At 39.1% G+C, this 24883-nt stretch overlaps 1 protein-coding gene across 1 annotated transcript in view; it reads right to left on the bottom strand.

The window, feature by feature from the left end:
• Positions 1 to 976: 976 nt before the first annotated feature.
• The window catches only part of LOC140364409 (receptor activity-modifying protein 3-like), a 45490-nt gene continuing 21583 nt past the window's right edge, over positions 977 to 24883 (bottom strand). Inside the window, exons 2-4 of the mRNA XM_072450526.1 lie at positions 11091 to 11120; positions 10281 to 10434; positions 977 to 1853 (exon numbers count right to left, since the gene is read on the bottom strand). Coding sequence (XP_072306627.1) covers positions 1598 to 1853; positions 10281 to 10434; positions 11091 to 11120 — 440 coding nt within the window. The 3' untranslated portion in view covers positions 977 to 1597. The remainder of the gene's footprint in view (positions 1854 to 10280; positions 10435 to 11090; positions 11121 to 24883) is intronic.

Genomic DNA, 24883 nt, shown 5'->3' with positions numbered 1-24883 from the left:
AAAATACAACTTTGAGTAAATCAATGATGAGGAAACACTGTTGAAACGAGGTTAAAAGCTCATTAAAAACTCATTTTCTTCCTTAAACGGTCCTTGTTACTCTGTAAATATGTTCCTGGTACATATGTGTCTTTAGAAATACAAATGATTTACCTGGAATCGTTCACAGAAAATGCAAGAGCGTTGTTCTGGCCCCTCTCCAGACTTGTGGCGACTGGACTGAAGCGTAGACTGGATAAACAGATGGTGCTGCTGGAGCGCTAAACTAGCTGCAGACACCACTGTTCTTTATAGAGGAAGTCATTACGCCGTTGGTGAAGCGTGGACCACTTTTATTAGCCCCTCTCATGTGCCGCCTCACACCTGACACATTTTGGACAATTATTTTGAACAATTTGGGCCAATTTAGAGGAATGGTTCATCTGAACAGCCCAAAGGAAAGAGGGATGTCTCGGTTGAACACAAATGTGGTGGAACACAGGGCCAAACTGAATTGACTGTATACTAAAGTGAAAGTTGTATAATGTAACTTTTCACGACAATTTTCACGTTTTTAAACAATTAAAAAAATTAAAAAATTGGTAAAAAATGTCTGTGCTGCTAAGTCTTTCTCTTAAGATTGTGCAAAACTAGTAATTTTTGGGCTCAGTAGATTTTTTAGATACAATTGTTTCCTGGTTGAAAATCAAAGCATTAGAGTTTCCAAGAAGTTATAAACCCTGTCTCAACTAATTTGCTAGTAAAATCAACAACATCATTATTTTCATTTAGAAACAAACATGAAATCGTATTTTTCCTCATAACAATGAACCTAAAAAGCATTAAAAAAAAAAAAGTCAATACACTGACATTGCAATGACAAAGCCAATAGTTGTATCAGACAGTTTCAGTGAGAGACAGTGCAGATGAAAACATGTTTGAAAAGAACTGATTTGCCTTGAGGCGTGTGACGGCAAGAAGCGACACAAATTCAAAGTCCCTTTTCCCGACGGCCTTTTTTATAAAACAGTGATTTAACAGAAACACTATGTGAGAATACAGTAGACAGCACACCGACTGTACATATATGATGTCTCAGAACCAAAACGCCTCTCTTTGAATACAGAATATCAATAGTTTTTCATAAGTTACTGATAAAATATATTTACATGGATTTGTCTTTGGGTCCCACGCACCAGTGTATCCTCTGTATCCAGTGGCAACAGTTCATTCATTTTAATCCTCCAAATTTGGTCTTTGTTGTTCCTATCCTCTTGCGGCTTTAACTTAAAGTATATATCAAGTTTTGAGTCTTTAAGGAGTCTATTTTCCCATGATCCTTTGATGCTTGGCGATGCTTTGGCCTTCAAAAAAACGGTGCGCCAAGAAAAACGCTGGAGGTCAGCAGTTGTGATCTTAAAAGCTTTAAATAATGACCTGACATTTCGCTGAAAGTCCCATTGGCCAAGTGGGTGGGCGAAATCAAAAAGGGTAAATCAGTTCAATATCTTTCCATGTTCTGCCATATTTGGTCTAATGTACAACGCTTTGAGCCGAAGTTTTCCCTTTACACACATTTTGGTTTTAGAAGTGCTACTTGATGACTGGCCCAATGTCCTTATGCAAAATTGTCACTTCTTTTGCTGCACCATACGACCAGTGCGATCATGGACAGCGTGAGGAAGATCGGGATTAGGATCAGGACTATTAGGGTGTCGTCCGGAGGGTCCACCCACACCACCTGGTCCAAGGTGCAGTTGGAGAAGAAGAGTTTGTGGATGCGGATGATGTAGCCCTCCACCAGCGGGTTGGGCCAGTAGCACGCAACGCTGTGGGACGTGGTTTCGGTGCAGAGGGTGAAGATGTGATACTCGCTGTAGAGACACAGACGGCAAAGGGTTAATTAAGAGAAGAACATGTCACTTACATGGTGAAGTCCATAAAGAAGACTTATTTTATACTCCTATATTAACAGCTATGACAAAACTTTCAAGTAAGATTAAGGTCCTCCTTATTTGACACATGGTTTATGTATAGAGGGATTGTTACAGTATCATGTCCAAACAGTGAAATGCATTGTCTAATACATCACTACTTCTCAAGTATATGACCAGTACGTAAACTTGAACGTTGTTGTCGTGCACGCCGGTCGAGCAGTTCTTTAAGGCTGGTCCCTAACACTGCAGCATTGTGAGTCTTTCCCCATTTCATGCTACAACTGCACTGTCTAATAAAGGTTTTCATTTGTGATTTGAAAAGTTTGAACCATGTCCATGAGTGTGCACAAAGCCTTCTACCAGAAACACCACGTCAATTCATCAGCGCTCTTTGTGTGAAAGCAGAATTGGGAGAAAACACGGTCATCATCATCACCCTGTAGTGACCAATTACTACCTCTTAATATGACGACGCTGACTGAGGCCTACTTCCGTTTCAGTATTTTAATTGCGGTTAGCATATTAAACAGTTTGGGAAGCGTTATTAAATTGTCTTCATAAAAGCACCATCCATCAAGTGAAAATGAAAAGACTCACTCCAATAGTTTTTTAAGGGCACAGAGCACTTAAAACCTGCTGCTGTTGGTGTGGCCAGGATTAATCACACGACCCTGGGTTTGGTGAGTAATCCATCAGTTTGACTTGGTATGTTGGACCTTCTGCCTCTGTGCGCGTTCGTAATTTCAAGGAAGGCGTTTGTGGCCGTGGTGGAGCTGGTTAAGCTCAGAGCAATGCTTTGAAGATTTCTTTCAGCCGAAGTAGAATATTTTATAGCTTCTCCATGATAGATTCTAAAGACTGGTCTATTTTGGTCGTATCCAGTGAATGGTGAGTTAATGATTAAAGTAAACTGCATAGAAACTACTCCTTAAGAATCAATTATAAGGGCCGCAATGATGAAAATCTCACTCGCTCTATCTTTATAGATTGTGACCATCACAATTACTATAGTAACAACACATCATCAGTAGGGTAAAACTAAACTGTCTCACGACGGTCTAAAAATAAAACCATGTTTCTTGACGTTTTGACGTTTCCTTCTTAATACCAGATGAACTAGCAAGTACAAAAATAAACATACATCTATAATGCTAAGGTTTAATAAATACTACTATTTGAAGGCATGCAGAAGTATTATACAAATCCCATTGTAATGTTAAATTGACTCAGGACTGTTGTTTTCCTTTGTGTATTGACTGTGCATCTCAAACTGCAACCACCAAAACACCACATTATGCCGACTTTGGACTCTTGAGAATAAATTGTGAAAAGACTGCAGTGCCTAGTTTATATATAGGAAGAAAAGCTGTCAATCGAAAGTCTGCTGGCGTCCATTACAGACCTTCACCAGAGCTGTCTCAAAGGTGTAAATTGTGCACTAATGGATATGCAGTGGAAGAGGGGGAAAAGACGAGATGTGAAATTCAAAGGTGTCTGTATGATTCTTTTAAGGTAGTTTATAAATTATAGAAGTTCCCCATGGTGTTGCATTGATTTATGGCCCTCAGGTGAACCTGTGATGGGCAATGGATAGAAGGGAATGAAATATATATGTGGCGCTTTCAGTGAGAGGCGATGGAGACAACTGCGCTGTCTTAGAGAAAAGGGTTTAAGTGAAGTGAGGAGCAGGCTAGTTTTAACTGGGTACAATTCAATGAGAAAAGTAATTGTTGAATGAATTTGATCATTTACGAAAAAGAACATATTTGAACTAACTTTGGTGTTAACGCTGGTAAGTTACTCCTCTTTGGAAGCTGTGGTTATCAAAAGCAGTACTACAAAAACAGCAACAATTGTGAACCCTGCTATGTATTTATCATAAATTAGGTCAAAATCTCGTGTTGTCTCGTTCTTGTCGACCCGATCTCGTGTCTCGTCTTGGAAATTGTGTCTCGTTCCACTCCTAGTTGTATTTATATGTAAATTATTCTAAAGTACTTCATTATACGTTGTAAAAATACTGGAAGGTATTACTTTTTGGCCTTCGTTTGACATTTGTTGACGTCTACGGAAAAGCGCTACTGTACAATATTAAAGATGCATTATGTAACCATTTGCTTGTCTTCATGGAGATGTTTAGCTTTTTTAGGGAATGTTAGTTAGGGGCATTATTTGTATCTATGAAGACAAGCATCTGACGCAATATGTTTTACCAATAAAAACCTCTCAAATTGAATATTTAGCCGTTGGAGGATTGATGCCTTCCCTTATTTAATTTACAGTCTGGTGTAATTGAATGTACTGTGGCTGGTCTGAAGTCACTGTACAGTAATATATAGACGTTAACCCTTTCACAGAGCAGCTTTACTCATCTACAGCTCAGGACCCATCATGGCACCAGGGACAGGCTCCTGCCTCTGGTCCCAGCGCAGAGGGGATGAACTACTTTTAACAAGGACCAGATAAACAGGCCTTTTCCTGTCGTACTAAACACAACACAGTTCCAGCAGTACAGGCTCAGGGCACAAAATCAATGTGTTATTAGAGCTAATGATTGAGGAGGGAAACCTTTAGTACATGTGCTCACAGAGTTCATCATCCTTCAAACTGACTAACTAGAAGCACTCACAGACCACCAAGGTATTGCGCAATCAAGCACCGGTCTGAAATATATAGTAGATTAGCAAATAGGTTCTGACAGATGTAAGCTTCAGCTTTTGAGCTACAAAACAATCAGTTTTATACATATTACAGTTAACTCAATAGTGTAAAGAGATCCATCTTCAACTAGAAGCCGTGCAATGGTAAGAAGTCATTGTGAGTGATGCATGGCCATGTCTTGTACAGTTGCCATGATCATTGCGTGACGAAAACACTGCATACGCTACAAGTACAAGAAGTTCTAGAACAACAAAGTAGTTCTGGAAAAAAACTACAAGATCGAGGAAACCCAAAAGCAACATCTCGAATCACACGGAAAATATCTACAAAAAGAACCTTGAATGATCGGACAAGAAATGCAACCCATGAAGCGGTCTGAAAAACGTGTTTCTATAATTGTGATAATAATAAAGAAACACAGAAACAAATAGTCACTCAATAATAAAGATTAGTGATGTCACACAGTTAAATCTCAGGAAAACACAAGGAATTAATAAAGCACATTATTTTCAACACATACATCACACTGTGCTTTAAAACTATCTGGGACATAAGACAATAACAATGATAACAATAGACAGATACATTTGGAAGGTTCTTTCGGCAGCAGAGAAGAAAGTTATCACAAAAAGAAAGAATGACACAGACTGAACTATCATTAACTGAGACAAAATAACAATGGAAATACACAAAATGTATTTCTTAATTACTTTCTTAATTGCCGTAATGCGACGTCAGAGTCTCTGTGCTCTAGTTTTGTTTTGTTTTTGTCATGTTTTTTTATTGGCATTTAAAATACTATATGAAAAGACAATCCAAGAAAGGACTTTTGGCAACTCATTATCTCCCCCCACCAACATTGACAATATCACAATAGACACTGTTGAACGCTTCAATTGAAAAAGGCAATCAAAGACTCTCTGTTATAAGTTAAAAGAGCTACTTGTTTCACCACATCTACCGATTATGTGACACTAATCCTCCAGCCTGGCCTCTTGCACTGTTCATCCTGTTTTTGACTATGCTCACACTCAAAATCTTGAATATTTTCACAATAAAATAACCAGTATAGCAACAAAAGTCATCCAGTCCCAACCTCTCGCAGCTAAACTCCAAACTGCACCCTTATTACTACATTCTGCACCCTTATTACTACATTCTGCACCCTTATTACTACATTCTGCACCCTTATTACTACATTCTGCACCCTTATTACTAGATTCTGCACCCTTATTACTAGATTCTGCACCCTTATTATTACATTCTGCACCCTTATTACTAGATTCTGCACCCTTATTACTAGATTCTGCACCCTTATTACTACATTCTGCACCCTTATATATTACTAGATTCTGCACCCTTATAACTACATTCTGCACCCTTATTACTACATTCTGCACCCTTATTACTAGATTCTGCACCCTTATTACTACATTCTGCACTCTTATTACTAGATTCTGCACTCTTATTACTACATTCTGCACCCTTATTACTACACTCTGCACCCTTATTACTAGATTCTGCACCCTTATTACTACATTCTGCACTCTTATTACTAGATTCTGCACTCTTATTACTACATTCTGCACCCTTATTACTAGATTCTGCACCCTTATTACTACATTCTGCACTCTTATTACTAGATTCTGCACTCTTATTACTACATTCTGCACCCTTATTACTACACTCTGCACCCTTATTACTACATTCTGCACCCTTATTACTACATTCTGCACTCTTATTACTACATTCTGCCGCTCCGGTCGACGATGCAAGGCTCTCCGACGCAACAGTCACTCATCCCCACAGCCATCGCCACGGAAACTGTAAACATCTCCTCTTCTTTTGAATTATGTCATCTGTGTGTTGATATTTTGTCACTTTATGGAAATAGTCTTACTTTTAAATAGACAATTGCACAAATAAATGTCCATGTGAAACAAACTGACTAACTCATAACTCATAACCCAGAATAAACGAATCAACGAGAAATACACAGAGCATCATCGTTGCATCTTGAGTAAATAATCCAGGTCTAGTTTACTTTGTAGTTTGTGACGGTGCACGATGTCTACAGTACGTCCCAGCATGGCATTACTGAACATTATCCTGCATTTATTGAATTTTTAGGTGTTTTGTTGCAGGAGAAATACTGTGTAAAACATGCATTCTTAGTGTTTGCAGTTGCCAATCCCCAAATCGGACTTGAAATTTGGTGGAATAATGGCGTCACTTGCTTGTCTCCAAGTTTAATGCTTCACGGAGACACATGGCAGATGGCTAAATGTTGTGGTTATTTTAATAATAGTATAAAACCAATGTAGCGCTAGATATTCTCAATTCTCAACTTCTATTTCAAATGTCTCAATGTAGTTAGCGTGTTACCGATCCAAATGAAAGGCTTCTCACGTTGTGCAGGCTGAAATCCAATAATGTGTGCAGAAGAAATTAATAACTGAAGTAAAACTGCTCCAAACCAATTCAAACAAATCCATCTCAGATCAGATCGTTCTATGCACTAAAACCTATAGACGGCCGCCATATTTGTTGGGAAAGCTTTGTACGGTCAGTTGTTTAAACATTGCCCTTCCCCTGATCCTTCTCATCCCTGATCACATTATAAACCCTGCCCTTTATCCTCTGCTGTCTCTGCTTATCACTGCACCACAAGCCCCACTCCATCCAGTGCAGAGAGTCACGTGTGGACCCAGGTGAAAGAGATATACTTCGACAGTAATTCATCTTTAAAAGCAAAAGTTGAATATATTGTCCACAAACGTAAACAGAAAATGTCCCACCGTTAACACCCTTTGCCTTCATCGGGGCAGTGTTCGTCTGCTAAGTAAACACGGGAGGTGAGCAGTGTGTTAGGGTCACTTTGGGACATTCTTGTTCAAAAGCACAGAGCTTTTTACAGGTAACCAGGCACTGTATTGATTTTCCGCCTTAAACTAATTCATGATGACGAATATGGGCAAGAGAGCTGAGAAAAACATGTAGAAAACGGAGAAAAACATGTATTTAAAACTGAATGTGTGAGGTGCTAAGTAAGGGTGATATTGAATGGTGACATTTTTTGTAAAATATGAGGGCATTGTTCAAACCGCCAAATGTCTCAACCTTCTCCCTCCACATGACAAACTTTGTCTGTTCTTTACAACAAAGCCTTTGGGCCAGAAAAAAAAAAAAAAAAGGATGGGTGCTGCTGAACTAATTCAGCTTTTTACCATCTAAAAAACGTTGCCAAAATCAAAAGTATAGTGTCTAAACAAGACTTGGAGAGACCAATCCATGCGTTTGTCTCCAGTAGATTAGACTGTAAGGGCTGCTCACTGGCCTCTCCAAACTGCACTGTACTGCAGCTGTTTTACTGCTGCTTGGGTCCTGACTAGAACCAGGAAGTACCATCACATTAGTCCTGTTCTCAGGTCTCTGCACTGGCTCCTGTGGCTCAGAGAAGAGACTTAACTACTACTTTACTACTAAAGCAGCTTTGCTTGTGTACAACTCTCTCCATGGCCTAGCACCAAAGTACATGCCAGATGAACCATCTTTGACTTTGAGGACCTCAGGGACCCGCCTCCTGCTGGTGCCCAGAGTCAGGACTAAACATGGGGAATCTGCATTTTCCTGACGATGTGAGACAGGCCTCTACTCTGACAATGTTCAAATCTAAGCTAAAAACAGTTTTGTTTTGCTGTGGATATGACTGAAAGGATTTTCTTTCTGTTTTATGATTTCTGTCATGTCTTTGGGATTTTAATGCACGTTTTCCTGTTTCCTGTGAGGCACTTTGACTTGTGCCTTTGGTACAAATTGCGCTCTGCGCTTGTGAAGCAAATTAAGCAAGGCCTGGTCAGGACGACCGTAGATGGATGAGTTTTACGTATTGTACATGTTTCATGTTGATCGGAGCCAGAGAGTGCCTGGAGGTAACCCACCTGGACACGTGGTCCGAACACATAAGGGCCTGAGCAGCCCAGGAGTCAAACCTGGAACCTTCTTGCTGTGTGGCGAGATTGCAGATCACTTAGCCATCATGCCACCAAGTATTCATTACACCTGGCTTGAAGGACTTTGAGTCTCATCTATCATTCCAGGCACTGAACGAGGAGTATAAACTGAAACTTCGCACTTGATTTACTATTGGGAATTGTTCATTTTATTTCTGTCACAAAACTGAGTCTCCAGAAGTACAGCCATGTTTAAAAAATGATGCTAGCTAAATGACTGACCCTTTTGGAAGCCTTAAATACATCAGTACGGTTCACTTTAGACAGTGGAAACTATTTGGGACTTTTCCAATCCACTCTAAAGCATGTGTCTTATGTTATTAAGGTAAAGCTGACAAAGCGTTTTGATTGATGCAGTGAGTTCATGTTTAAGGACACGTAGATACTGGGAGAACATGCAGAGCCCCACCCAGGGACCTTCATTCTGTGGGATCAGAGTGTGAACTACTGTGCAAGTCTTAGTGTAATATTGGTTTTGCTGTCTTTGTTTTGCGACTTTCCTCAGTGCCTCGCCCCCCACAGCTCCCCCTTCTGTCGTGACCCCATAAAGCGATGGTGCAGCAGTGACTGATTCAGAGAGACAAGACCCAGTGTCTAGAGACAAGCAGCTGCTTCCCAGAGTCTGTGATCATTATTTAAACTTATCATCTGTGAAGTTTTGTTTCTGTCAAGTAAGTTTTGTTCTATTCCTCAGAAGCCAAAGGACAAAGAGAGGAAATGTATCAAGATTGATTGGATGGAGCAAAGTACATTAACACACACTTTTCTGGTTGAGGCTCCACAAGGATGTAATTTTAGCATGTGGCTCTATTTATAGTAAGAATGGATGATTTTAAGTGTGTTTATGAGCAATAAAACGCCCGTAATTAAATGCGTGTGGAACATTATAGAGAAAGTAATAACATCTCCATGGAGACAAGCAGGTGACCAAGTTAAACTTCACCTTAATATGATAAAAAAAAAAAAAAAGTTGCCCTCTTTTTTTTGTAACAGATTTTAATTTGAAAAAGTCGCAAAGAGAAGTCACATTTTTTATCAATACTGAAACCCAAATTCACATTTATTTCTCTGCAAACTTTTAATCAGATTGAATGTTCAATATTTCAGTGTTTTGGCCGATACTCAACAATATTCTTTCACTATTGTGACTGCTCCCCCTAAATTCACAGTCTGCCATGGGAATCTTTTGAAAGTGCAGCTCGTCTCTAAAGAAGGACTGAACCAGTGGTAATGCTGGTATTTTGGGAAAGCTACGTTTGACAAGTGAAGATGGATGATATTTAGTTTAGCTAATGTTGTACATAGTGTAGCTGTGAAGTAATATGGTCATGATTTAAATCAACTAAACCAGACATCCTTATCGTTGTTCTGGGCCTTATAAAGAATCGGTCTGGTCTCTAAGTTATATATAGACTAAGCCTTTCTAAACTTCAGGGAAAATAGGTTGTAGAATGGGAATAATGTGCCGAATTAACAAACCAATTAAAAAGCATTTGACACAATCATATTTTCAAGATGCTTCTCGAGAGTAAAACCTTTTGCAGATTCTCCCGAAAAATGTAAAACTCAGAGATTGTCCAAGTTGTTTTTTACCCAAATCTCATTTTTGAGACAATTGACTCACAATGTTAAGCATATTTGATAATGGCCGTGTTATTTGGCTTAACCCTGGTGTGTTCTCATCCCTCACCTGATGAAGTAGGTGAGGTTGCACCAGTACTGTGGCTGTATCAGAGCCATGTCCTTCTTGAAGTGCTCCCCACAGACCTCCACCTCCCGCTGCAGCCGCGACTCATTACAGACCCTTCTCTGCCGCGGTGTCGATGCCTCCAGCGTCTCTGCTCCTGATGATCACAGAATATAACGTTAATGGAAACATGTTTATTGATTTAATCTGAATTTACAGTGTTTTGAGACACTTTGGTGTTCTTGTGCAGCAATGTGTCTTTCACTTAGCTTTAAATGATTGGATTAGGCGTCTGAGGCAGAATGGGATTAAATATGTTTAGAATTGATAAAAATAGCTTACTTGGATATGAAAAATATTTTAAAAAATCTAAAGCAATGAAATAAGTTTAGTGAAAGTATACAGACTTGCAGAGAAAGGTTTAAATTCTTACAATGATGCTATAAACATTTTAGATTGTTCAGTTTGGTTACTTAAACCGAATAAAGAAATAAACCAAAAATTAATAAGGAAATTATAGCATAAAGAAAGTTAATAACTTCATTCCATTATCACAACATATAAATCTGAGAAACATGAGTTGTCGTCTTTAAGAAATCTCTTTGCCATTGTTGCTTTCCTTCACTGCACTTCCTCCTTTTTACACTAATGTTTGTCTGTATGTGATAATATTGCTCATTTGATAAGTAACTAACCAAAGAATAATCATTCATTAGGTAAAAAAAACGGACCAAGGAATAACGTATACAATTTTACAGCAACTTTCTACAAAAGGATGACTGCATTATCATTATCAAGCATTAAAGTTCTCACCTGAAACTCCTCTCATCATCCAGGCGTTTACTGCAAAGAAAAAGAAAACGCATGTCACAATCCAACCCACAATAATGAATTCCCCGTCATGTTTCCGGTGTGTTTCTTGTGTCACGTTGCAGGTAGTGGCCTGAATTCTAATGGCCTCATTGTACCGTGGCACAGGTCAGAGGGCAGAGGAGGGTCACAGCGGGACAGTTGTGGAGCAGCTCGGGTCATCTGAAGCAGGCACAGGACGACACGCTGAGGGGGACGGGGGGGACGGGGGGGACGCTGATTGGACTCTTGATTAAAGTCACATGCTGAAGTAGTTGGAAATCAGCTCCCTCTACAGCAATGTCACATAATTCTTCCTTCATTTATGTTTATCTGCACTTACGATAAGTTAAGTTGTATATCCAGCAGACCAAGACTGAATTGTTGCATTAAGCATTCTGTCAATCAAGTGTATTTGTAATTTTCTGAAATACATAAGGTTTGTTTGGTAGTTTCTCTGATTAAGTCAACACTGGTGGATACGTTTGTTCAATCTTCTCAGTCATTTCAGTCATTTCTGTCCAAAGTCAATTCGAACATTCAACCAAAAGTTTATAGTAGTAAGTAGTAATCATAATTTGTTACCAAGAGATTTTAAAGAGGCTCTAATATGCAAAAAATGATATATTGTATTTAACTTTTCACCTTGTTACAACAGTGTTTCCTCGTCATTAGTTCACTCGAAGTTCTTGCGATTATTTGAAAAAAAATGTCATAAATAAGACATATATTGCTCTAAAATGTCACAAAGCCACTTTTCAAAAACAAAAATATGTAAATGACAATCTGCTGCTTGTTGCAACGATGAAGAGGCGGGGCTTATCAGTTAATGGACCTGTTTCTATAAAGCTGGTTTAGATCAATGTTGAGATTAATAATGAATAAAATATAAAATAATGATCTACTTTAAGGTATAGTTCAAGTACTAAGTCTCCTTTTATACATTTTCCCCCCAAAAAGTTCAATCATAGTGTGACCGCAAACGTTAGCATTACATTTAAAATGGTTTACGACTGTAATAAATCACGATTCCTATTGAAACGTTATACTTCGGCGTGCGTCCGCATTATGCAGCTGATGTAATCCTGTTACTAAATGTCTCCTGAGAGCTGTCCCCGGCAACAGGAGTGACCCTGGAGGACGCCGCGCTGCTGCAGAGGAAAACACTGCTGTTTGAAGTGTAACTCACAAAGCCCTGCAGGACCAGCACCACACCTGCTAAATATAGACCACTTCCTCCCTCGACTGTGGCATGTTCACTTAGATTTGGGCTTTTTCGGGGTAGAGGGATCAGAAAAGTGCCATTAAAATATACTTAAATCTCAAGAAGTCTTACACACACTCCGGCATCAGAAGGATTGTCAAAACAATACTTTTTCAGATACAAATGCGGCATTTAATTTATCCTCAGAGGTCAGAGTTCGCATAGAGACGTTTTCTTCAAGTTCCTGTGTTCTATTTGTCAAGTCAGAAAAGCTTTGAGTAACGTAACAGTTTATGTACTGTAACAAATCAAATAATACAAAGCGCTCGGATTAATCAGAAAAGTGGATTCAATTAAGTTGACGTATTATTTCATTTGGAAGGTATAAATCGACGTTTGAGAGGGAATGTCTGCGTTTGTTGTTATTAGCTCCGTGTCCGCCTTAGCCATATTAGCATTAGCACAGAGGATTTATAACTGCTGAAGCTCAGAGGCCGCACAGGAGCAGCTTCATACACAGATCTTAAACAGTAGCGAGCAACTGAAGGGGAAATAATACATGTACAGTCACTATTTTAACTGTCGCATGTTAAACTTAATTCACTTAAACTTTAACGCGTGTTAGATTAACTCGGATAAACTTGGGTTCTGAAATTATGCCCGATCAGAGAAATGGGAAAAAATTACACTCAGATTTAATTTGGAAATAGACAAATTTGACTGACTTTGGACCAAGTGGGACTCTTATTTGGGACTCTTATTTGGGACTCTTATTTGACTCTTATTTGACTCTTATTTGGTATTTTTAGGGTTTTTAGATCTAGTGTTTTTAGATTTACTTGTGTCTTTGATTTGTACTCTGGTCGTTTTGTGTTTAGTTCTATTTATGTTCTATTTGTTTATAAAATTGGGTGGGGGAAATATATGTATATTCAAAATAATAAAAATGTTACCTGAAATGTTTTCCCAAGTAGGGATTCCGCAATGCAAAACTTTTCCAATGTGAATTAACAAATAGAAACTTGGAAAATCAAGCTTTCGAGGACAAGTGGAACGCAGTATAATTAATAAAAACTAGTATTAAAACTAGATACTTGTTTGAAGTATGGGAAAATAACATAAATAGGACAATATTCAACCTTTTCTGAATAGTTTAATCATTCAAAATAATCAGAACATGTACAAACATAATAATATTAAAGAAATCACTATTATTATTTGTGTTTAAATTACTGTATGTTGCAACGTATAGTGTTTAATTATGATCGTGGTATCGGCTTCTTTTAGTATTGGCTTCTTTTCAGTCTGTATTTATTTGAGTATAGGTGTGATAATGTCTTAGTCCTTAAGTTAAAGGGTAATAGACGCATGTGAGGTTTGGTCTTGTCCTGTTCACATGATGCTAATTATATCCAACCCAATAATAGAATCCACAATTAACTTCACTTGACCCCCATAAAACGTTCTATTCAAAGGCCATAAAGATGAATAGTCAGTCTCCATATGAACGATGATTACTTTTGCGCTTCACACATCTCCACTTCCCACAGTGCAGTAACACGGCTGCAGTTGAGTTTAGGTCTGATGACAAGAGCTTGTAGAAGAGCAGTCTGAGCTGGAGTGACAGTCTGAGGGGCGAGCCGACCTCAGAGGAAGTGTTGGGACTGAAAACTGTGCCTTTGGAGCATTTGTGATCATTTTTCTAATTCTTAAAACAGCTTGAAATTATTGTGAAATGAGTTTAAAATCTTCATATCATGTTGAGCAATATCTTCATTATACTTTGATTCCAATCATGTATTAAATCACTTTAAAGGTGCACGTGTACTTTCTGGTTGGGGGTTTGCCGGGTTTGCCACCTGCTTTAATTTTCCACAATAAAGCGCTAGGTGTTTTTATTTCAAAATAAATACATGGGAAAAACATGCTTCCTTACTGGGAATTAGGTTTAATTATAACGTGTTAAAGATTTCAGGCAAAACTATAACATTTCCATGGAGACCACTAGGCGGTATAGTGTACCTTTAAGCATGGCTATTCGTTATTTTATAACCTAAATAGAGCAGATATGTGTGCAAAGACCACTCTAAGTCTGCGACACAAAAACGTTGCGGACATGAAAAGCCTTCTATTTTCTATCTGTTCTATTTCGAGCGATGATGCAATCGTGTAACAGTTTTTGAAATCACAGTTTCAGAGTCAGACACAGTGACGGCTGAACACTTTTAAAGGAAATGCCTCATGTCGTGCAAGATATTGAGCAACAATCAACATTTAGCCTTTGATGAATACAATACCACACAAACAGCTCTTGATCAATGATATTACTTCTGTTGGACAAATGTTTTGCATGAAATGACAACAAATAAATCCATTTATCTGAGCTTTCTCTTGACTACATCTTCACTTTAATACATTTTACAGCAATTACCAAAGTTATGGCCTATGCTTTATGCCCTTAACAAGAATATTTCAAGCAGTTGTTCAAAGCTTTTAAATTCACATCCGCTCCACTAAACCGAATCTGGCAGAAAATCTTTATTCACAGAGCGGAGAAAATCTGCCCTTTTGTGTCCGCTGACCAACACAAGAAATGTGATATTTTGACAGTGAAAAATGCAAGTTGTGACTTTAAGACTCTTTTCTTCTGGTTTTGTACATTTTTCAATTTCCGGTTGGTTTAGCGCCGCAGCAGCACATTTCAAAGGTTCTCTCTAAGTTTAGTGTCAAGAACAGATAATATTTGGATTAGCATCATGTCACTTTTCCAGTCGAGGGCTGCTGGAGATGTTCAACTTTATTGTTTCACAGTCTGGCATTAAACTGTATTTCTTTCATGAATTCACTGAAGTTGTTTTACTTCTAAACACATTCTTTCTGTGAGCGGGTTCATCTTTCCACACATCTGGCCTCCATGACGATACAGCAGATACGTTTAATGCCATAACATGGAACAGTCCAGACATAGAAATAACATCTAATTTGAGACTATTAAAGCAAAGAAAAACAAGCCACGAACAGAAACCCTCTAAATTCTTTCACTCTTGTTTTGCATATTATTTTTACGCTCAGTTTGGCCCTGGCGAGCTTCTAAATTTAGCTTCCAACACAAATAATCTTTAAAGCAAAGTGCAAGAGGATCAAGAAAAGAAAATACTTCATTACTTTTTATAGCTTTGTGTGCGATGGCTTTCCGGCCCACATATTTTTAGCCTCTGCGTTTCACATGCTGGGAAAAAGAATGGCAAAACAAAACAGCACAAAATTACACATGCAAAGCGCCTGTAGCACAGTTTGCTAATTAATCATCAAGACACGGCACGCTGAGAGAAGCAGCTGGGACCAGGAGCCAGCTGTTTGTCAAGGCTTATAAATAAATACAAAACAGGAAGTGGTGGAAACTAATCCGATCGAAGTCGAGCAGCGGGAGTCCTTTTTTTGAAAATCGTCAGCGCTGCAGTCGCGAGCTGGAGTTCGATTCTTAAGTGACGCAAATGTGGTGATTCACACGTCCCGGCGCTTTATGGAGGGTTAGAATTTATGCTCTGAGTGACTGCGTTTTTCCAGATCAATACACGGTGTGATTTAAAGAGGAGCCAATAGTTTATCGGAGGGAAGGAACATTTTGTCTCTTTGAGTCTGAAGAACACGTTCCCTTGATCTCTTGAATCACGTCCAGCTGAACTATTGGACTCATTGTGTTTCCCGTCTCCTGCTGCTCGACACTGGATCTTTCTGTTTCTCTCTCTATCTCTTTCACTCTCTCTCTGTTTCCCTTTCTCTCTCGCTCTCTGTTTCTCTTCCTCTCTCTCTCCCTCTGTCTATCTCTCTCTAGCTCTCTGTGGACACAAGTGGCCAGCTCGGTCATCTGTGTTCACACCTGGTATTTGCTCTCACAGCTGATACCACATAGCTTATTCTTCACTACTAAATCTGCAAAATACACACACTTTTGATTGGATAAAACAGAAACGTCTAGCTTCAATCATAATCTTTTTGACGAGGCAAAACCACATTACGAGTGTTGTCATATAGACTCAATTCATCCAAACACTGAGAATCTGTGGGGAAAAGTGTTTGTTTACCCAACTGAAGGGTTCAATCCTTGTTTATCAAGGATCAGAGACACAAAAATTGTACGCCAGCCAATGTTAGTTTGTGGTTTACTGTGGCAATCCATGACCAAAAAAAACGGCGCAGCGCAATGAGAAAAAGAAAAGCTGTTATCAAGTCCTCCATCTCCGTCACATTGAAATCAGATAAAGAACATTCATTTTCAGATGTTTACTCAACAATGTGCAGTATAGATTGAATGCACAGAGCGTATTTCCCAGTGGAGCAACACAATGCTGACATAAGCATTTCTTACAGATTAAGATATTCCTTTTGGTTTTGTCGTGACTAATAAACCTCTGAACTTCTTGGTAAATGTGCCCCAGCGTCAGATAAAGTGCCGATGCTGGAGCAGAGCCACGCAGTGTTTGAATGAATGAACAAAGACAACACATTTCTTATGCAGAAAGAGCGCGGGGAGGCTGAGGCAAAGTGGTATGAAAAGTGACAGACCTGCAACCGCCATCAGACATAGACACAAAAAGAGGAGCGTTCGTAGTATATCAGGCTTAAATCTCCAGCAGAGGCCAATATTTAGTTACATATTTTTGCCATCGAGCTGCCTAAAGAATATACATAAAGCTTTATTTGAACACTTGATGGCGCTGCTTGATATGTAACTCCACTGCTCTCTTATGCAGTGTGTGGTGAAACAGCTGTGGATGAATATGTAGTCCATTAAAATGATATAAATTGGAGAAAATTCTAGTCTAAATATACTACTATATCGGCCCCAAAATATGGACAGAGCTTATCAACCATCGGTTTTCTAAACAATCTGTATCGGCATCGGTCATTAAACGAACAAAAATGACCCCCAAATTTGAACATTATAATGAATGGTTAGTCATGTCAACTTCTGGTTATTGTATTGGACTGTGTAAAAAAGGAGTTTACAGCTGCGTCAATTTGATTTAGAGTAATCTTTACGAGCTTCTCAAAGCCCTGTATGTGAGCTGTTATTTCTTTACTCTCCACACGTGTTGGCGGTTAGGTTGGCCTGGATTCTCCCCACCTCTGACTGAACAGAAAGGTCATCGGTCATATTGTGTAGAGCGAAAATGTCAAGAAATTAGACATAAACCAATGCTATTCCTTAACACACAGAAAACACAAATCAACTTAGAATATGAAACGATACAGAAACGTCAGACTCTTTGTGTAGCTTGCAAGGGAAAAAACGTCGGGCCGGGTCGCCAAGGCTGTTGTAAGCAGCCTGGCGACCCTCCTTGGTCTCACGACGTTTTTTTCTCTTGCAGGTTGGTTTTATTACAAATTATGAAATAAGCGGGTCACATTCTCATTGGTCAGCTTCACATCACTTGCTTTTACAACAGTTGGTATTTTCCTTAGAGATAAAGCATGGGTAATGTTTACCTAAACTCCCCTGGGCTGTTACACCCCCTCCCTAGGATAAACATTCCTCTGCTATACATCACAGAAATATAATCATATATTTACATTTTATCACAAAAATTAAACCTATTTTTTTACCTTAGATTGACAGTGATTTGATTGATTCAGCATATTTGTCCATGTCTTTCCCTGCCACACAGTTTCATACAGTGAAGTGTCCCAGTTTCATGGACTTGTCCGGATTAAACTGAAGTGATGATGACACTTTATCATCTTGGTTAAGGGACAAATGGACCTGGAGTGTGGACGTGTCGCTTACGTTGCGTCAGTGTCGTGGGTGACAGCGCGACACGCAGCAGGCGCCGTTCGTCAACTCCTTTGGCAACTCCGCAACTGCACTGCGTATGCTTTTTGTCACTGAGGAACAACACGCTGCACCTAAATGTGGCGCGCTCCGAACCACCACGTGAGATCCGCTGCGACATAAACTGATTGTAGAATAAGACCGCACAACTCTCCATCAGTCCTCTTTGTCTAATTGCTTCATTTAGACTCGACAAAACCAAAATAAAGCGTGTATCAGTATCAAAATAAAATGCTGAAACAGTATTCAGTCTAAACATTAACATCTTGAGTCATTTGCATTGCTCCGTGGAGACTTGGAGCTTAATGTACAGCTTATTTACTTACAGCAAACGTCAGCTAGTGCATCTATAATGGTAAATATTTAATTATTCGCCCATCACTGACGTACTGCCTCGCTCTGAACACGGTCTAACGATGACGGTGATGGGCAATGATGTCTTTATAGAATAAGGATTTTTCATACACTCTTTAAAAACAGTAATATCTCCAAAAGCAATAAGATCCAGCCTGGGGTCTCCGCTGCGGGGGCTCTCACTGACAATTGGCTGTAATAGACTTCAGCAGCTCCCGATCCTGAGCACGAGCGCTGTTTTTCCCAGAAGCCTGCCCTCAATCCGACATACTTTACGGGCTATTAAACTCTGCGTCTATTCAATTTCCTCCTACAGTAAAGGCCCTGTTCGCTAACTCATCGATGTGGGCTCGATAAATGAAGCAAGCCGCAACAATCACATGATTCCTGCTCCCTGTCAGGATGATAACGTTTTCAGTTTCCACAAAATGCCAATTGACACATAATAAGCAGGGTTTTTTTTACTCTTTGTTGACTTAATCGACTAATGAATACGCACGGAAATGCTACGTAAGCTTGGCTAATCAACAAAGGTTAAAACTCATTAAGCGGCCATAGCTAATGTTGTGAATGTTAAGTAGTAAAACTGTTACAAGAAGGAAGTAGTTCAAGTTGGCGGTTCCGTTCTGGGCAGAGTGTGTTGTTGTGCTCTTGGGCAAGATTTTTCACCTACGTTGTTTAGTGACGAAGGGGGTGTAGTTTAGTGGTGGAAGAAAATACAAGAGGAAAAAATATACGTAGACAAAAAGTAGAAGTTGTAGTAAATATCTACTAAAAATATGTTAAGATTAAAAAGTAAAAGCATTTCACACAGATTTTGGGATGTGTTAAAGTGTTAAATGTGGTGAATTTTATTCCAGTTTCTTTTTTTTTTTGTGTAATTTTTTGTTCGCTGAAACCCCCACATGATGAGCTCAAAACTTTTCGGCAGAATGTCACCGTGAACATGCTAAAAAATAAGCCCTCAAACCATATGAAAAGTACTTTTTACATTTCCGTCAGTTCGAAATGTATAGTGGAGTCGAAAGTACAGATACCAGCTGTCCAATGTAATTGTAGGAATTAATAAGCATTTAATATTGTAATGCATTAATATACCTTTCATTGTTATTGCATTCTGGACACACACACACACACACACACACACACACTGCACATTCTTGCTCTGTCTGCTTGTGTCTGTTTCTCCCTCAACTTCTCTGTCTGGGTCAAGGGTCACATCTCACGACCTATTAGGATGTCCTGGAAGGTACAGCCTGGTGCCAGAGAAGATCCACCTTCTTATGAATATTCACATTCTTTGTCCTGTGTGTGCGAGGCCCCCAGATGAGGAGCAGACGTCTGATGGGAACTTGAGGGACATGACATGCGTTTTTAATCATGCGTTAGTTTTGTAATCGTAGGGAATAAATACTTTTATTTTAACAACCATAATCTTGTCTTGTTATTCTCAGTAATTAGAACCAACATAATGAAGTAAAAGTAAAGTTTCCACTGTAGGTACAGACACCTAAAAATGTTACTTCTGCACTGAACTTTACATTTTTGTATTTCGTTACTTTCCAAAGAGTGACTAAGGTGTGAATAAATGATGCATGTGTTTTGCACCACTCTTTCACATATGATTCAATAGATTTTCCAGGTCTAAATTAAGGCTAATTAAGCTGTAGTTATTGTAAAGTGGTACAGAGTGTGTGTACAACAGAAAAGTACACACTCCACACACGAGATTCTCCTGCTTTGGAACCAGTGCTGATTTAGTCCAGTCCAGAGTCCAGTCACGCAAACACTATGATAATTGGACCTCATTTCCACTCTGGTCATGGGCTGTTGTGATGCCTTCAGACCACTTATAATTTACAGAAACTGGAAAGACAAGGACTTGTAAAAGGAACAGAAAGTTTCCACAAAGTGCACAGAAGGTTAGAAGTAATAGCTTTACATAATGAGTTCTTCCTTAGGCTACTTTTGTGCCGGGATTAAATATATTAAAACTGTGACAAGCTCAAATAGTGAAGTAATGTGTGTCTGTGGGGATGACAAAGACATTAAGATATGACAACATTTAACAGGAGCAATTAGCCATGAACTTGTTCCTTTGCAGCAATTCACTCAAGTTTCCCGTTCGAAATGACTTAATACCTCGCGTAGGAAATCCTCTATGACAGTAAGTACATGATTGATGCCTCCAGTAATATATTTAATAGAGTCGTGCCAGCTCAGATTCTTTACGTGAAAAGTTGTATGCCAAATTTTGCTATTGTAGGCACATACTAGAAATAAGACTTTACTTTTATGGTTTACAATAGTTTAAATGTAGAGCCTATGTCATGTAAATATGTGTTCAAATCTGATCATCTATGGCAGGCATGTCCAAACTACGGCCCTGGGTCCAAATGCGGCCCTCAGACCAATTTTTGTTGGCCCTCTGCTAAGTCGGTCCAAACAAGAAAAAGTTGTACATTTTGCTGTAAAATTGGACAAATTAAAGCATTTTGATGTTATACCAGCCTAATATTCATTTTCCAAGTCTTATTAAAAAGTGTGGAGGCTCATCAAACTATGTCAAATGCAAAATGTAGAATAATTAACCTTTCATTTGATATAATTCAAGATTTTCAGGTTTTTGTGGCCCTCTGGTCCGAATAAGTTTCAAAATGACACCCCTGATCTATGGAAACAAAAGAGCCTGTGTGAATATCTAAATGGATTAATATTTGATAGAACACCAGTTATTTAAGAGAGACAATCATAGCCTTGTCGACAAACATGTCCCGACACACGTGTGGTTGTTGTGCTCCTCCCCCCGTTCCCCTGACAACACGCGGTCTCACTCGTCTAGTGTACAAATGCTCGATACTGAAGTACAGAGGACTTTATTGACATGTGTGTAATAAAACGAGCAGGAAAAGAGCTGGGGACAGCACTCTGAGATCGCCCGCCTGTGATGTTTGTAATGGGGTTATCTAACACGCTTCAGGCTCAAAGAGTGGGACTACTTTTTCATGGAAACAGGTGACAGACCCTCCATAGTTACGTAAAGTGCAGTCCTACAAGCACACGTCTATAAGTGATTGAACAAAATATTAAATAGATTTTTTCTTTGGTTAATAAAGGTCTTCTCAAGTGATTATGAAGAATATATGTAAGAGTTCAAGGTCACAAGTGCAGCAAATACATTTAGAGACATAAACCAGAGAAGTATCCAGTCGTCCAAATACATGCGTTCGCGGTGACGTCATACAGCAGGGACTTCCCCATAGCGGCCATTTTAAAAGGGTCACGCGATATATAAAAACACACACGACGTGCTGTGGTGCCCCTTTCAAAATGGCGCACTCGGTTGCCACTGCACAAGTTCCCGGATGTGCGAACGCATGTATAGGTTCCATAGCAAAAGGAATTGAAGAAGCTACTTGGACTCATTCACTCTTAAAACATTTGTCGAGTTGACAGAATTCAATTTTATTTTGCTATCAAATGTGTCTTTGTGAATTGCTGAGATTGGCCTTATGATCAAAACGTGTACTTCAGCTATTATTTAAATTCAATGTATTAAAAAAAAAAAACAGTTGGTCATGTAGTGGACCCTGCTTCTGGACCCGGAGCCGTGTCCGGAGCATGGAACACACTCCAAAAATGAAAAGAACCGTGCAAAAGGGCTCCAAAGCAAAGTGTCCTGGATACAAGAACTAATGGGAAATGCCTCTGTGTGGACCAGAAGAGACAGAAGAAATGACTGCAGTTTGTGGAATGGAGAGGCAAATTCCTCAAGCTTTTTTGCAAAATTTACTTCAATTAGACTGGACCTTAACAAAACTTCTTTTAGAAAATGTGCAACAATATCAAGGTCATGTTTTTACTTAGTTTAGCTACAGAGGAAAAAAAGCCTGGCAGAGCTGAGCAAATGGCAACTGTGGATTAGACCTTGAACAATCTTTACAATAGAATCCATTAAGTGCTCCACAAAAAGACTAGTTTCGTTCTCTTTCAAAGCTGATCTTGTAAAATACAGCAGACTGTGAGAAGTGTAAGACAGAGATTCACTTACAGAGCTGGAGCATTGACTCTACAAAAGGTGAACGACTGATGAAAGCGTCACACACTTTTTTAAAAATGTGTCTTTTATGTGGAAGAATTGTGCACTTTTACTCGTAGATTAAATTGCATTGTATCAGGTGCCATGTTATGCTTTTAACCACGATATTGATCTGAAAACCCCAGAATGCTCCAGAAAATATTATAATTTCAAAATGTAAGAAAACAAAAGAATTCTCCTTTCTTCGTTGATGAATAAATCAATCGCTGGCGCAAAAGCATAACCATCTTGACTGAAAACATAAATACCCAGATATTCATTGATTCTATCTAAAATCACATCAAAAGGAAACAATTTGACCTTTTCTGAATAGTTTTAGAATGATCTTGAGCTATAACAGAAACAGTTGGACCACATATTAAATAAACGATTATTTTGTGTTGAAAATGACATTCTATTGTAGAGTTTTGTAGTTGTTGTTATCCTTGTGACGTCATAATTGGTTTTGAAACGTTTTATCGTGACACTAATCTCGACAAAGGTTATAAAGTATACATAATAACAGTGCCATGATATTGAAACGTGTTTGAAAGAAGCTGTTAGCTCACAATCACTATTTTTCTCCTTGCGTATAAAATCAGGCTCTTCTCTTTGCGAGGTGAGCGGCCCAAATGTGGTGTGAATAAATCTGCCTGTTTTGTTTTTGATTCTGAATAAAGCCGATGGCTCTTTGAAGATGTGGCCGCCTCCTGCGTTCGGCCTTTGTACAAAAGCAAAGCCAAACAGCGGAGGACAGATCAATGAGAGTGTGGCCTGCTGAAGGAAATGCTTGTTTGGGTCGACATGCACGCACACCTCACGAGAAAGCAGAATAGAATGGACACTTTCATTGGCCCGCGGATTCAAACGGGACAGAGGCATCAGCTGAATGAATGAGAGGCGACGGAGTGTCCCGGGAAAACTGTAGTTTAATTTTAGCTTGCGGTGAGCTGCGGTGACATATTTTAAGTGATGTATGGAGCGTATTTGATGTTATGAATAGTCAACAGTTTCACAAACCACTATTCATGAGTTTCAGTCGGCTGTTTGTGTCGTTTTGAGTGCTTTTCACCATTCAAAACAGATATTTGGTTTTGCTTTTTCAATGGCAGTTTTTAATGTTGTCTCGCTCTGAAAGCCATGGATACGTTAAGTGTTTAGTGACTACATTTCCACAAGAACAAGACGATATTTGGATATAATTTATACATCTGCGGTGCCGCATTGCATAGCACATGTGCCAGGCTCCATGTGCAGCGTTGTGAGGTCGATTCAGGCTCAGACTATTTGCTGTATGTCCTTCACTCTCTTCTCTCTCTCTCTTGCTACACTGACTCGTCCAAAAAACCCAAGGGCCAAAAAATCCTATTAAAACAAAAATACATTTGCAGTTATGTTCACAATTTTGGTCTTACAGTTTTTTGTTGCATATTGTATTTTATGGGCAAGGCAAGGCAAGTTTATTTGTAGAGCACAATTCAGGCAATTCAAACAGGAAAATGTGGTTATACTTTCATTGTCATTGTGGCTCTGGTTCTCAAGAGGTGAAACTCACAAGCCTGAACACATTTTTGTCCAGGGGCAAATGTAAATGTATTTTTTTTTCTCTCAACAGCATTTACACCATAAGTGCACAGTCTTGTTGCAATGTTATCTCAAAAGATCTTGTAGCACGAGGTCTTGATTCTTCCTTATATTGTTCTGTAAAGAAGCACTTAGTGTGTCTGACTTTGGAGACAAGTCTTTGATTGCAATGCATCATTTATTTTATGTTACTGGAATTGTATTGTTTTGTGTCCTTAAAAGTTCTCCGTGTAACAAGCTTGTCTTCATGGAGATATCACTGCTTTGCCTGGTATGTCCCACAGTATGGCATTAAATGTATCAGCATGACAGGCAAGTGACCAGGCCACGTTACAGGTCAGATCTGTGGAGAAATGACTACGCTCACAGTAAGAATGCATGTGTTTCAAGGTATTTGTGAGCCCTTAAAATAATAATGAAATAAATGCATGATAGTTTACTACTATACTGTGGAACATTCCAGGCAAAGAAGACAAGAAAATGGTGGACTCTCCATTACAAAAGTGACATAGTGCACCTTTCCTTCCAAAACACTTCATCCACGTTTGATTGTATCATGTGAGTTGCCGCGGGCGATGACAGGCTGCTGCACAGAGGAGGGTGATGTACGAGTGAATGGTACGACTGTAAAAGCTTTGTTATAAAAATAAAAAAACACAAAGTCATGGCATCTTTAGGAAAAAGGAACATTAGAAACTATAGAA

This window comes from Eucyclogobius newberryi, unplaced genomic scaffold (assembly GCF_026437365.1).
Source record: "Eucyclogobius newberryi isolate DKJ021-1_F unplaced genomic scaffold, fEucNew1.0.hap1 SCAF_18, whole genome shotgun sequence".
Classification (NCBI taxonomy): domain Eukaryota; kingdom Metazoa; phylum Chordata; class Actinopteri; order Gobiiformes; family Gobiidae; genus Eucyclogobius; species Eucyclogobius newberryi.
Note: the sequence above shows the minus strand (reverse complement) of the source record. Positions and strands in the feature narration are given on the sequence as shown.